The sequence below is a fragment of the Callorhinus ursinus genome, unplaced genomic scaffold (genome assembly GCF_003265705.2).
Source record: "Callorhinus ursinus isolate GAN/ISIS: 27379988/994484 unplaced genomic scaffold, GSC_fseal_2.0 scaffold3, whole genome shotgun sequence".
Lineage (NCBI taxonomy): Eukaryota > Metazoa > Chordata > Mammalia > Carnivora > Otariidae > Callorhinus > Callorhinus ursinus.
In genome coordinates this window covers 25,390,647-25,406,027 of record NW_027397065.1, presented here as the reverse complement: position 1 = coordinate 25,406,027, position 15,381 = coordinate 25,390,647, and the positions used below count along the sequence as shown (strand labels likewise).

The 15,381-nt window shown below is 35.3% G+C and overlaps 1 protein-coding gene across 10 annotated transcripts in view; it reads left to right on the top strand.

Annotated features, from left to right (window-relative positions):
- Window positions 1–15,381, top strand: part of TMEM232 (transmembrane protein 232) — a 250,075-nt gene that overhangs the window by 27,312 nt on the left and 207,382 nt on the right. For 8 of the 10 annotated variants that reach the window (XM_073889030.1, XM_073889039.1, XM_073889019.1 and 5 more), the window contains 3 exons: window positions 9,268–9,379; window positions 10,814–10,919; window positions 13,462–13,619. In XM_073889030.1, coding sequence (XP_073745131.1) covers window positions 9,268–9,379; window positions 10,814–10,919; window positions 13,462–13,619 — 376 coding nt within the window. The remainder of the gene's footprint in view (window positions 1–9,267; window positions 9,380–10,813; window positions 10,920–13,461; window positions 13,620–15,381) is intronic. The other 2 variants (XM_073889056.1, XM_073889047.1) reach the window with 2 other exon arrangements.

Genomic DNA, 15,381 nt, shown 5'->3' with positions numbered 1-15,381 from the left:
TTTTTGTATTTTGGTTAAGAAATCTGTGTCCACCTCAAGTTCATGTAGATATTCTTATACATGATTTTCTAAAAAACTTACTGTTTTGTCTTTCGTGTGATACATGTAGAAATGATTTTTGTTAATGGTGTTATGTACAGGTCTAATTTTCCTTTTTTATGTAAATACCTAGTTGATCAACACCATGTTTTGAAAAGAACATCCTTCTCCAATATTTTGCTAGTACAACTATTGCATAAATCAAGTGTCCGCATATAATGGGTGTTTCTGGCTTTTCTATTCTGTTTCACTGGTCTATTTGTCTCTCTATACCAATGCCATACTGCTTTAATTACCATCATTTTAATAATAACAATAGTCAACATGACCGATTTTCCAAATTTGTTCTTCTTTGTTGGTATTATTTTTAGGATCAGCTTGTCATATTTTTTTCAAAAACTTGTTGGGATTGGTTAATGGATTTTTTTGAATTTATAGATAAATTTGAGGATAATGACGTCTTTATCATAATAAGGATTCCAACTTATGAATAAGATATAACTTCCATTTATTTAGTTATTTGTAAAATTTTCTCAATGAAGTTTGAATGTTTCTTTCATAGGGGGACTGTGCATCTTTTGTTAGGTTTATTTCCATGTATTTGGTATTTTTTTAAGCCTTGTCAGTTTTTAAAATTTTTATTTATTTATTCATGAGAGGGAAAGAGGCAGAGGGAGAAGCAGGCTCCCCGTGGAGCAGGGAGTCTGATGCAGGACTCAATCCCAGGATCCTGGGATCATGACCTGAACCACAGGCAGACGCCCAACCAACTGAGCCACCCAGGCACCCTGTATGTGGTATTTTTTATACTATTATATATTTTACACATATATTTTTAAAATAGATTTTTTCTAGCTATTTCCAGAAGAGAGAAATACAATTGAATTTAATCATTGATTTAACATGCAATTATATTGCTAAGTTCTCTTATTGATTCTAACCATGCTTATCTCAATCCTGATTTAAAAAGAGTACTCTAGACATTTCATGATTAAGTATAATTAATGTCCTCAAAGCTTATCTAGCAATTTAATTCTAATTTGTGTTTTTTTTAAAATTCCACTAGACTTCATTACTAATTTAAGTAGTTAATGTTCTTTTATATTTTATTTACTGTTAATCACTTTCCTTGTTTTCCCTTCCTTTTTGCTTCTTAGACTTTGTTTGTCTTTTGCCAGATATACAACTTCTAAAATTTTCCTTTGTGAGAATTTTTTGTTGAGAACATCTGATTCTGTTAGTCTGAATATATTTTTATTTTATTCTTATTCTTGAAGGAAATTTAAAACTGAATATGGAATTATCTTTGGTCTGTTATCACTTTTATTCCATTTTTTCCCCTTTAGCAGATTGATGTCATTCCACTCATAGCTTCCATTATTGCTGTTGAGAAGTTAGGTGAAATTTTGATGCTATTTCTTTAATATTAATCTGTGTCTTCCCATGAGTTCTTTCAAAAATTTCTTATTGTCTTGCATTTCCTGCAATTTTACTATGATGTGTCAGAATGTAATTTTTAAAAATTATTCTGCTTGGATCTCTCAAACCTTTTAAATCTGTGGACTGTGTCATGATTCCTGAAAAGTTATCAGATACTGTTTTTTTCAGAAATTACCTTGACAACTCATTTTCTCTCCTTCTGAGAGTCTTGACTAAATGTGTATTAGATAATCTCATTGTGTATTTGACCTTTCACTCTTTCACTCTTTCGTCTCCATTTTCCTTTTTTTTGGTCTCTTTTTACTGTACTTTGAATACTTTTTTCTGATATGTGACATTTTCCATGTGTACTTCTCTTGTTACCAAGTTTACCCATTGAGTTTTAAAATCTGCCTGAAGTGTAAATCTGCAATGAGACTGATCTCAGCAACACACACACACACACACACACACACACACACATTTTTCCTTTCTCTTTACTTTTCTGCTGAGCACTAAGGCAGCCTTCTCTACAGCTCCCTGGGATCGGGGAGAGGGACTGGGACTAGTTCCTATTGCTTTTACCTTAGGCGTTTAGTCAGACAATGTGGAGGGAGTCCAGGTTTCCTGCACCTTGAAAATTCTGGCTTTTGCTTACTGCATGGTCACTTAGAAAACATACTTGGTCTTGTATCCATGGCCTTTTGTACCAAGGGAAACCAGATTCTATTTCTGGCACCAGCTGTTTCAGATGAAGCAGAGACCTATCTTGAATCAAGGAACATAACCTTTGTTTTCCTTCTTAGGTGTCACATGAATTGTCATATGACTCATACTGTATTTGCTTCACTTATTCTTCCTTAGAAACATGCATTTTTGCAGGCCTAGTGTGGATTCTGTTAGAGACACAGTTAGGGCTCCCTGTAAATCCTTCAAATGAGGTACTGAAGTCTATTCTGGACCAAAGAGAAAATTACACAATCTTACAATGGATTACTGGATCAAAGTATACTGTTTTGTCACGATTTTCTTTTATAACTAAGATTATTTTATTGTGTATAGTCTGTTTTGCTTTTTCTACTTCATCTCAGAGATGGAGAAGACCAGAAGATTTTGAAGACTTATATCAAATACATACATTTATTTTAGCTGACTGGAAAGAATAAAAAGGAATGTAAAACTTACATTAGGAAGAATTAGTCAAGCTGTTAGATTATTTTACATCTTTCTCACAGAAGCTGCTTATTTTTTATACCTGGGAGGCTGTAGTCGTCAAAGTTTCCTAAAATGTTAATAAACCTGTAATTTTTCCTTTTTATTAATGTTTTTGACACTTTTATAGTTAGTAACATGTACTCTGCAAATACATGCGCTAAATATTTTGAAATGCTCTATATGTACATATCTATATAATGTTACTGATTTTGATAAACATACATTTATAATATAATATAGCTTTGTAGTATGGGCTGTAAATATGTGCTGTCAGGAAGAAGGAACTTTTCTAGACTTATATTTATATTCTGATCATTTGTTTATTTTATCTATAGTGTGTTTTTCATTTATCTGAATTCTTACCAGCCTTTAAGTGAAATTCTAAATGGTTAAGACCTTGTAATCAGGTCTGTTAATTTTAGCCTGAGACATCTATATTGTAGCATTTAGGGATGACTACAGATGATTTAGCCAAAAATATGGCAACTTAGGATCTGGATGGCCATAAAGAGCATGAGCACATGCAATTAAATGTAGCTTCTTTTAAGAATGTATTACTCCAAATGAGAGATCAGTAGCTACTGATGAATATCTGTACAAAGTATGTAGAGTCTTGCAAAATCATAGAAACTACAGTCCTGTTATATTTGGGCTTACACCACTGTCTTAGCCCAAGTCTCTGGAAGGCAGAATATAAGAAGAGGATTAAAATTCTAATACTTTATTTGGGGTATGCAAGGTCAATGTGCTAAAGATGAAAAAAAAAGGAAAATGAGGTGGGAAACCTTGATGCATTACTACCTGGAGCACTAAATCACAGCTTGCCACAATGAAATATAGCAGACATGTCCATACTTGGCATAATGGGACTTAATAAGACAGGTTTCAAGAAGCAGCCACATCTCACAATAGTCCATGGGATGGAGAAATGAAGAAAGTTACTCATCTCATCTGTAGCTTTTTGTCTAGCATTTTCCGTGGTCAAGATTCATTCCACAGGTGCTAACTCATCCATACTTCCAATTTGTGTCATCCAGCACGTGGCTCACTGTTCTGGGCCATGAAGATCATGCAGATAGGAGTCAAGTGAATCTGAGACTCTATACGATATTTATGGCCAATACAGGCACTAATCATGGAGACCTTATGGCCTTGCATTTTGTGGAATGTTTTCAGTTACCAGATTTTTCTTATCCCTAAACTCAACTCAGTATCAGTAATTCACTAGTGAAACTACTTTTTTTTTTAAAGATTTAAAAAATCTTTAAAACAAGTGGAGGGAGGGGCAGAGGGAGAGGGAGAGAGAATCTGAAGCAGACTCTGCTGAGCATGGAGCCCCACGCAGGACTTGATTACATGACCCTGAGATCACGACATAGCCAAAACCAAGAGTTGGTCACTTAACCAACTGAGCCACCCAGGAACCCTGTGAAACTACTCTCAAAGGTTTCCACTGACTTTCTAAACATTAACTCTTATGATCTCTTTGTCCTTAGTTTTGATATCCCTGCAGATGTGTATTTTTGGTCATGCTCCTTATCTTCATTCTGTTCTTTGGTATCTCAGTCTAGAATTGCTTGTTTGCATGGAACAGGCACATGTTCAAATTAACTCAAGCAAAAGGAAAATGTAATGGAAGGATACAGGGTTGTCCTTTGTGGAACCTGAGAGCAGAAGGCATAGCCAGGTTCATTCAGTACTCATTATGTTCTCTGATACTGGAGATAAAATGGTCAACTTTGACAGATATAGTCCACATCTACACTAGACTATAAACATGAAAAGGGTAGGGGCTCTGGTTACACATTTGTAAAGTATCCAACATATTGATTGGGTGCTACAATGGTGAGCAAGTAGCTTTCTGCTTTGGGATGCTTTGTTGTTTTGAATGACCTCTCAGCAAAAGCCACCTCTTGGCTTTATATGACCATTCAGCTCTCACATCAACTAATTAAAATATCAGTTAATTATTCAAAATCCCCAGAGAGAGGATTAGATTGCTAGCTTGATTCAGATGTCTTTTGTGACCCAATCAGCTACAGTAAAGGAGGTGGAGTCATATAGTACTAGTATAGAAGTTGGACCCAGTGGCTCAGTAGGGACTCTGAGTAATGAACAATTCTCAGAGAAGGAATTTACACCCCAGATTATACATATATTTGAAATCCATTGTAATGCTTCCCTGAATCTCTTTCTATTATTTTTATTGTTTCTTCTTTCCCTCTTGCCTCTAACTGTGGGATCTGTCCAAAGATCTCCCTTGACCATTTTTTTTCTCCATACTCTTCCTCTTGAAATTTTGTGGCTGTGAGTATCACTGATAGTAAATGAATCTGAAATCTTTACTTCCATATCCTATCCACTTCCTAATGCCTGCCTCACAAGTCTGTTTGGATTATAGACCTCTCCACTTGGATGCCTCACAGGTAAATGAAAGCCATTTGTCCAGAACAGCACAGATCATCTGCCCACATTCCTCCATCTTATTGTCTTGGTGTCAGTTGTCTACTACTAATTGTGTAGGCTCAAAACCTTGAGATTATCTTATGTCCACCCTCACAAATCTTCTCATATCCTGTTAGTCATCAAGCCCTATTGATTTAGCTTCCACCTAATCTCTCATATTCATTTACTCTTCCTTATTTGTACTGCCCAAACTGCAGTTCAGATGTTTATTACTTCTTACCTAAATTGTTGAAATAATTGCCCAGTGGTTTACCAACAGTCATTCCTCATTTAAAACCATTCAACATAAGACTTTCGGTTTAATCATCCTAAAGTACAATATAATCTCTTAACTCTTCTGCACAATAGTTCCTTCATACTTATTAAATAAAACTCAAATGTCTGTGCATAATATAGAATTAGCACCCACTGCAACTAAGAATATCTAAAATAGCAATGCCACTTAAATAAAATAAAAGTTTTTTCTCTGAATGTAATCAGTCCAGAACTGGTATGGTGATCTGGGACCTAGGTTTCATCTAACTAGCTGCTCTGCTGCACGTGGCTCACATGTAAGGCCATCTCATGTTTATTGTGGTACTGAAGCTCCAGCTATCACAGTCATGCTTCATGCAGCAGAATAGAGGAATGGCAGAAGGGCTTGTGCCCTTTTTTAAGTAAACGTCCCAGAATTACTAGCTGAATTTTACTTACATTTACTGGCTGAAACATAGACATACAGGCACACCTAACTGCAAGAAAGAATCTTTTCATAAGAAAAGGAGGAGAATAGACACTGATGTAGGCAGCTATAAATCTTTGCCATGGACCACCATTCAACGCCATTTATGTTTGTTCTCAACGCAGAATTTCCGTCTTCATTTCCTATCTTGATTTTAAGCATTCTGTCTGTCTATGCTGGGTTAAAATTCTTATTTTTTCTCTTTGGTCCTATTTGTATTAGGGTAAATTTGAAACAACTATAGAAAGAGCCCTCTAATTTCAGTGGCTTATATAAGATAGAAATGTATTTATCTGACATAAGAAGTCAGTGGGTCTAGGCTGACAGGACAGCTCTGCTTTTGGGGTCAGTGAGAAACTCAGGACCATCTTTATCTCGTAGGATTTTGTACTCATCTGCCTAATCAAAGCTGATTCAGCACTATATTTGTGTTCCAGTCCACAGGAAGGAGAAAAAAAGCATCATTCTAGAGAAGATGGTATGTCTTTAAGTTAGAGGTGACCTGAAATTTGCATATATTACATTTGCTCATATCCCACTAGCTTAGCCATGTGCCCGTATTTAGCAGCCAGAAAGACTGGGAAATATAGAGTAGCTAGGTGATCATGTGCCAAAGAAAAGTCAGAGAAAGAATTTTGGAAGGACAGCTGCTATTCTGTCATATTCCAGTTCCTCGCTATTCAAGTTATAGCTCAAGTGCCATTTCTGCAAAGAAGCTTTTTCTGAATCTTTAAGCCCAAACAGTAATGCCTATAACTAATAGTTATCCAGCACTTGATATGTACTGGGAACCAGACTTTGTGTTCTGATTTGATACTTTTCAGAATTCTACAATATTTTGTCCTCATTTCCACATACAAAAAAATGACAGTTCACACAGATTAAGTGATTAAGCAAAGATTATATGACTAGGAACCATTGGAATCATGATTTCTACTTCTAAACTCCTACAGGATTTCATTTCATTTCATTTTTTTTTCAGTACATCTTTTTGTTGCATCTCACTTCCCTCCAGATTGGGAATTTTCTGAGGCTGAGTCTGATTTCTCCTTTAGTCCTCATTGTATATAGCAAAATATCTTGTGTGTAAGAAGCTCCTCTTAAATATTTACTGAGCAAATGAGTTGTCAGATAAAAAAAGTTTTGATAAATAGTTTAGGTAGGGTATTAATACAAAGTATATTTTCTTTATATGTAAAACTAGAATGATGCTCTTTATTTACTACCTGTTCCACAGGACTGCACTTACATACTTACAATACCTTACATTTATTTTTGAAGAAAGTAGAATGTGTGAAGAAATAAATTGAGGTTGTTACACAAATTATCATACAGTGATACACAAAAAACTCCTAAGCAGCAAAAAAGACACTTTAAAGAGTACATACAGGCATTTGAAAAGAAAATTTATTTGTGATAGGCTAGGCATGGTTCAAATAGCTATATTTATTTCCCACTAAATATTTACTGACATGAGCTATGGGACACCAGTTAAGGGACTCAATATCTATAAGAAAGCTCAAAGGCATTCACTTTCCATGTTTTCAAGGATTCATTACTTTCTTGTAATTCCCATAGCACTTTGTATGAATGGGAAGATTAAAGCTATTTTGGATTCTTCATGGGGATCAAAGATATGTCATCCCAGATTACTCTTGACAGTTTTCAGCCAACCTACACTGTATCTGTCTAAGCAGATGTCTCCAAGGGCAAGAGTGAGACAGAGAACACGAAATCAAGAATGAAGTTACTCATTTCAAAATGCCCAGTTCTAGCAAAGTTTGTGCGTGCTAACACCTCAACTATTCCTCTGTTTTGCTACAAGCACCATGAGGGCAGGGCTTTTTATTTCATCCTTGTATCCCTACTTCCAAGTCTAATAGGAGATGGTCAATACCTCTGCTTATTCTGTGATAATTAGGCACTGTCATTGCTTTTACATACATCTGTCTCCTCAATAGGACTGTGACTTATGCAGGGGCAAAATCTGATTTTTATTCATGTATTTTTTCCCTGTATCCCACAAAGCAACTAATTCAGTAAATTCTGAATATAATAAGTTGTTACAAAAATTTGTTTTATTTTTCCAGACCACTCCTTCTAATAGCATGACTCCAAAAGTTATTAGACCTCACAATAAACAACTCATTGATTCTACTACCTATTCACTATTCATCTCATGTCACTTTTGATCCCATGCCCTTTTTAATCCTGTGGTATATCATTATAATCACTTTACTCATTCTCTTGCATACACCCTCAACTTGTTTTTCCCACTTCTCTTTGAAATGCTTGTTTACTCTCTCTGCACTTTCCCCAGGGGTTCCTTTCCATTTGCAAGACTTTAAATACCACATATGTCTTTAATGACTCATAATGACTCCAAAATTGATGTATCTAGCCTGAACTCCCCCCCCCTCTCTGAAATTCAAACTCATATATCTGACTGCCAATTCTATGTCTCCACTAGGATGGCTATGGTCGTCTCAAACTTAATATATCCAATACTGAACTTATTCTCTACCCTCACCCCAAATCTGCTTCTCCACCAATCTTACCCTTCTCAGAAAATTACAGTTCCATCCTTCTAGTTACTCCGTTCAATCATGACTCTTTTTTTTTTTTTTCTCTCATGCCTGATTTCTAATTCTTTGGGCAGTCTTATTGGAGCTAATGTCAAAATATACCCATTATCTAAACTCTTCTTTTTACTGACATTGCTATCATCTTGATCTAAGCCACTATTCCATCTCACCTAAGTATACACGTGCCTCCTCCCTTGCTACCTCCCACCTTTCCACACTCCAACTCTCAATAGACATTGGAATGATCCTATTAAAACATAAGTTAAATCATGCCACTCCTCTTGTCAAAACCCTGCAATAACTTCTCATCTCATCCAGAGTTAATCTGGCTACTTGTCACCTCTCTGACCTTACCACATACGTCTTTCCTCCCTTGCTCGTTTTACTGCAGCCACAGTTGGACTGATTTCACTTGCATGGAAGGAATAAAAATTTAGCTTAAATGAACCAACACTGATATATGTGAGGAGATAAGTCAGTCTTCAGCATAACTGGAGCTGTGCTGGGTTTTACCTATGAAGGAGGCATATACCAACAAGACTTCTGGCAACTATTCCAGAAACTTTTCTTTCAGAGGCTACAGAATTCTTTTACATCATGAGAATAATGTTTCTTAATCCAAGAGTATGATTAGATCAATCTAGGAGTCCTGTACACATATATATATATTTTTATTTTACTGATTTCTCTGTATGTGTATGAAACATTTTTATTAAGGTAAAGTACTTTTTCAAAAGAAAATAGTTACACTTAGCCCCTAGAAATTGATTAATTAAAATTTGGGAACTGTTAGCTATAATTATTGATTTGTTTTTGGTTTAGTCCATCATTTTCAATCACAAAAGAATTCATCTTGAGATTCAACGAAACAAAAAATCCAAAAGAGAAGAAAGAATTGTTGGACCTAGCTAGAAAAAACATTCTAAGATGTAAGGTAATAGTACACTATTTGATTATTTAATATATGGACTTCCTGTTCTAGTCAGTGGGTGGTTACATGTTCTAAAATATTGAAAGTAAATATAAGAAATACCTTTTTAAAATCATTAAGTATCCAAAGATACTAACGCAAAGTAAAATTAAAGCTTACAACCAAATAATTCAATGTCAAATGGCTTTTTTAGGTGAGGATTCTCCATAAATTACTGAAGACTATAACTGTTGACACTAGTCCAAGAGTTCACCACAAAATATGAAAGGCTGGCAAATAAATTCTTGATTATGATAATTCCACTTTTTCCTAAAAAAAAAAAAAAGGTTGACTGAGATATCATGTGTCCCAAAGAAGAAAGGAAGCTTCCCTAAACCTTCACACGATACATACACAGTATACTCTGTTCTTTCTCTGTAACAAACTATTCACCTAACTTGTAGAAAATACATTCTTTAAGAGTATGCCATTAATTTCTAAATTTTCAAAAACATATCAAAACAGAACAGGAAGTGAAATAAGTCCTTGTTTTGCTTTTCTTACATTAGATCCAGTTTATTTTAGGCAGAGAAATAATATACGTATTACCAAATATACATACTACCAATATACATATATATGGTACAAATATATATATGGTATATGTATATATACATATGGTACATATATACCATATTACCAATATATATAATATAAAAAATTCATGAAATAAAAGTTGCACAAACTGGAGCATAAATTAAGCCATCTTTTTTGTTGTGGTGGTTGTTATTTCCCAGTATTTCAGTTCACTGTTGCTCACATATTTTAAAATTTTGGAAAAAAATTTCCAAAAAAATTTTGGAAAAAATACTTACCTTCTAGTAAGTATGCATGCTGAGAGGTGCTAGCAGGTACATTCATCAGTGAGCTTCCATCCAATTGGCTAAGTGCTCCCTGGGGAAGCCCCACGGGTGGGCCCATTGAGGGAAGGGTGGCAGTCTTAGTATCTGTCTCGTGTTCATTAATTTTAGTCCATTCACAGTGAAGTAGCCAGAATTTTCCAGCCAATTGGCATTAAGCTAATTTCTGTTGAATCACATTCAGTATGCTTTTCCTTCTAGAATCAGAGATGCAGTCTCTTGGTGGGGTAATGAGGTAGAAGTAAACCCTCGAAAGTAAAGAATGAGAATTATTTTTAGCAAATAACTAATGATATAACTCAGAATATTAACAAACATCCTTTATGTTTCAGCGCTAATACAATTTACATAAAATATCAAAAATAAAAATAATAAAAGCAAAGATTTTTAAAGGTTTATATAAACTGGCTATAGAGCATAGCCTCATAGAGTGACTTTCAGAATATAATTAAGGGATAATCAAAATAAATAAGCAAATAAATAAATTTGTAAGAAGCTATACCTTTTGATTTGCCCTTTTCATGCTTCGCCATAACAGAGAAAATTGGGTCTCAAAACCTTAGGCTCTGGGAAGCATGTACATCTTCCTACCGCATGGATGGAAGTAATATATCTCGCTCAGTGCAAAGGAGAAATCCAAGATGGTATGTACTCTTACTAAACTCTTCTTAGTTACCCTGAGTGTTTTCTAGATTAGCAGAAAAGGCATAACTTGTGACCTTTAATATTTAGAAATGGTGCAGGAGTCAAGGAAAATTTGCCTTTCTCTATTGAAATGTCCGGTAATGTTTCACTGTGAAAGCTCCTTTTGTAATTTTGAATTTATGAATTTGACTGCTCAACTTTTTAATTACAAAATTGTTTTAAAAACTTTTGTTCAGCGCAGTCTTCATTGCTGTTCTCTAAAATTAGTAACTAATTAAAAAGTAATATAAAATGTCATTGAAGTGATTTTCAATTACAATAGGCAGTATACTTTAGAGAAACTTGTCTTGGCATTTTATAATTCTTCCTCATAAAACATTAACCAAATGGTCTTTGTTTTCCACTTATTTTAAACAGCCGTTTTTACTCATTACCTTTTCATTTATCACTTCTCATTTATATGTCTCCTTCCAAGCCATCCTCCAACCAATAAAAAAGAAATAAAAAAAACATTATTTTTAAGGAGGTAAAATTCCTTCTATCATTATCTGAATTTTATGTGTATGCCTTTTAAAATGAGTTTTAGAATGTTAACCATATGAGGTCAGAGAGTATTTCCCCATGTAAATTGAGTTTTGTAGGGCTATCTGGGAGGTTTCAAGCAACAGGAAGAAGAAGAATTCTGTATTTAACTTGCCTTTATGGCACTTTCATCACAGTGCTATCCACAGCCTGACCTCTATTAATTGTTTAAATTATACTGAAGTAAACACCCCTGGCTTATCAACAACCAGCAGTTACTTGCTCTTCTTTGCCCATGAAACCTGTTTTGTTCAGGTATCCTGCAATCATGGGTTTCAGAAGAGGACTGGCCCTTCCAGCCTGGGGGTGGGGCAGGGAGTGGGGGTAGTAAGTCATGGGTGATCTAAAGTAATCATGGGATTCCCTTTTACTTGCCAGTGATTAGATTAGGAGTGGTCACAGGATCTGGTCCTAATCAGAGATGTAAAAATAGGTCTATTTGGAGTATTTTTATTGAATTGTTTTTGAAAAAGATAGGCCTAGGAAGAAAGCACCTCTTCCTTCCCTCCACCTTTTGATTCCTCTCTAAATGGCTTGGTAAGAGAAAGATGCCTGGAGCTTGTGTGGTCGTCACTGTCACCATGTACATCAGAAGAACTAGAAAATGAAAGAAAAATTCATACAGAGGGCAGGTATATGAGCCAGCCCTACAGCCTTTCCATCTATGATCTTGTGAAATAATAAACATACTTATTTTGGAGACATTTCTTTGCATTTCCTGTTACACACAGCCAAAAGCTTTTTCTTTCTTCAAGATATTGAACTCCAAATAAAAACCCTAAATATGAATTCTTAGTACCGACTCCACAACTGAAAACCCTCCACATCTGTGTCTTACGTATCTCTAGTCTGCTCCTCATTCTATAGTTCACCCTCCATGCAGCAGTGATCATACTAAAATCATTTCTAGTGACTTCTGATACGCTTAAAAGAAGCCCTGGCTTACAAGGCTTTGTATGATCTTATTCTTAACTGTCTTCCCTACTTATTCATTATGCTCCAGCCATACTGATCTCCTTTCTATTCCTTCCATGTGTTGGGCCTTTCCTTCCTCAAGTCCCTGCATTTGCTCTTCTTTTCAGATATTTACATGGCAGCCCTTCAAAATCTTTGTAATAACTTGAGGTGTAATTTTCTCTAGGGCTTTAGCTCTATATTCTTCCTCATTCATCTCCCCTGGGTCCTATTTCCTCTGCCTTGATTTTCTAGTTTTCCACTCTTTTTTTTAAGGATTTTATTTATTTATTTGACAGAGAGATAGAGAGGGCACAAGTAGGCAAAGTGGCAGGCAGAGGGAAGAGGGAGAAGCAGACTCCCCGCTCAGCAGGGAGCCCAATGTGGGGCTCCATCCCAGGAGCCTGGGATCATGACCTGAGCCCAAGGCAGACGCTTAACCGACTGAGCCACCCAGGCGCCCTCTAGTTTTCCACTCTTCTCTTTATAGCACTTATCTTTAGCACTATCTTTTGTCATCCAGTTCTGCCCCATTTCCCCATCATTATTTTTATGGCCTGGTGATCTATTTTGTGTTGGCTGGAACAGCTGGAGCTCAGGCATCTCTCTCTCTCTTCTATCTCTAGCTCTGTAATCTCTCCAGCTTAGTGATTTCTGAGTAATTACACTTCCTAGATGGTAGCTAAGTGTTCCAAAGCTAGTTATCTTGAAAGAGAGATCCAAGTGGCAGTTGTATGGCCTTTTCTGATCTAGCATTTTATTGGTTAAAGCAGTCACAAGACCTACTCAGGATCATGGGGAATGGGTTGTAGACTTCACTTCTTGTTGGGGAGGGGTGTCAAAGAATTTGTAAATATTTAACATTTTACATTTTACATTTTTAATATTTTAAAACCATAGTCTGATTTTGGTGACAACAAATAGTTAACTGTAAGGTTTAACTGTAGCACGTAGACAAAAGCATGATCTTCAAATTATGCAGTTTCTACCTTTTTAATATTTCAGAAGCTTTAAATATGCTTTATGCTTCCCTGGACCATGCTTCCTTTGATTATGATCATCTGCCTACCTTATTTTTTGTTGCGGAATCAGTTTTATATAGACTCTGTTGTGATGCATTCCAAAAGACATACTTATATTCAGTTGAGATAAAGCTGATAAAGGTATGTTTTAAAATATTCTAAATATGTTGTAATTGCTACACATACTACATGTAGTCACATGACAGCTGTTTTAGGATCTAAACAGGCCATTGGGTTTTATTATGGAATATTCTCTTGTTTGATAGTTTGTTTTAATCTTCTCTACATGTGGATAATACATTATTACTTGATATCCAAATGGAGGTAGTTTGAGAAAATATATTTCCACCTACTATGTAAGAAAATAATATTTAATTAAAATCAGGTTTAAATGTATATGTCTGCGTATGTATAACTTTTCTATTTTAAGGATTTTTAAATGCCACTTTCCATTTAAAAATGCCAACAGATAACCTTAACTAGTTGCCCAATTTGAGAAGATGAGTTGTTCTCTCAGTATTCTGTGTCATTTAGAGCCATAAGATAGGAAACTATCTTCATGGGGTTCATGTTTTATAAGTTCTTGGATGTCATATGGTTCTACTCCCTGTGATGATTGTGGTTGCCTGTTGCAAAATTTATTATGAGTCAAAAAATTTTAGGTTAAGTAGTGGTTTATTGCAAAGAAAATAAAGAAAAGCAGAAGAAAAAATATAAGAATATATATTTTTAGGATATATGTATTTTAAGAATTACTTCCAAAAATTATTAAGTATTATTTGCAAGAATAATTTCTTATTCAGTTTTGACTATGAACTGTTAGAAACCAACCATGGAAATATTCATGAGTCAGCCAGGGCCTTTTTGGAAGATACTATATTTTAGTCCTTAGAAATCAAGCCTAGATCCTCTCCAACATGTTTGGGGGTAAAAGACTTTTGGAGACCAGGAGAGATTCAGAGAGCATGTAATAGATGTAATGGAAATTGAATGTGCAAAGAACTGAGGTTTGCATAGAAGAAGGTTGGGAGAAGAGAGGCAAGATGTTACCATGATGACTTTTTCTTCTTTTCCCTGTTTCCCAAACTGTCCATTGCGGAGATATATAAAAGATTATAAAATTACTATAGAGATTTAAAAAGATATCTACATCTCTATATTAAGGATAAAAGAATGAAAGGAGAAATATAAAGCAAGTCTGGTTTTCTCCCCTTTTCTTCTCATTCCCTTTAGTGACCATTTTCCATTCGTTGCCATTTATATTTCTGCTACCAATAAATGACTCTAAAATAAAGTTTTAGCCATTGCACAAATTATTTATAACTTATATACACTATGTCTTTATTTATTTATTTTTAAAGATTTATTTATTTATTTTAAAGAGAGAGCACATGCACGAGCAGAGGGGAGGGGCAGAGGGAGAGGGAGTGAGGGAATCTCAAGCAGACTCCCCACTGAACACAGAACCCTATGTGGGCCTCGATCCCACAACCCCAAGATCATGACCTGAACGGAAACCAAGAGTCAGATGCTTAACCAACTGAGCCACCCAGGCGCCCCATCACTATGCCATTTATTTTTAAGAAGATTCCTATATCTTCTCATCTGACAGTTTAGACAGTTTGCACAGGTTCGTATAATAGCTGTGTACACTTAGAACTTAACTTGCACAATGTCTTTCTTGCACAATGATCAGTAATTTAGATGTATTAGACATATTAACTTATTTAATCCTTATAACAATCCTAAAAGGTAAGTGCTATTATTGGCCATTATTTTACAGACTGGCATAGAGAGTCTAAGTGAATTATTCAAGGTCTCAGCAGAGAAGGTTTTGAAACCCAGAAGGTTTTGAAACCCAGTGGACTCTCAGCTATAATGCTATACATTTATCTTGGCTCTC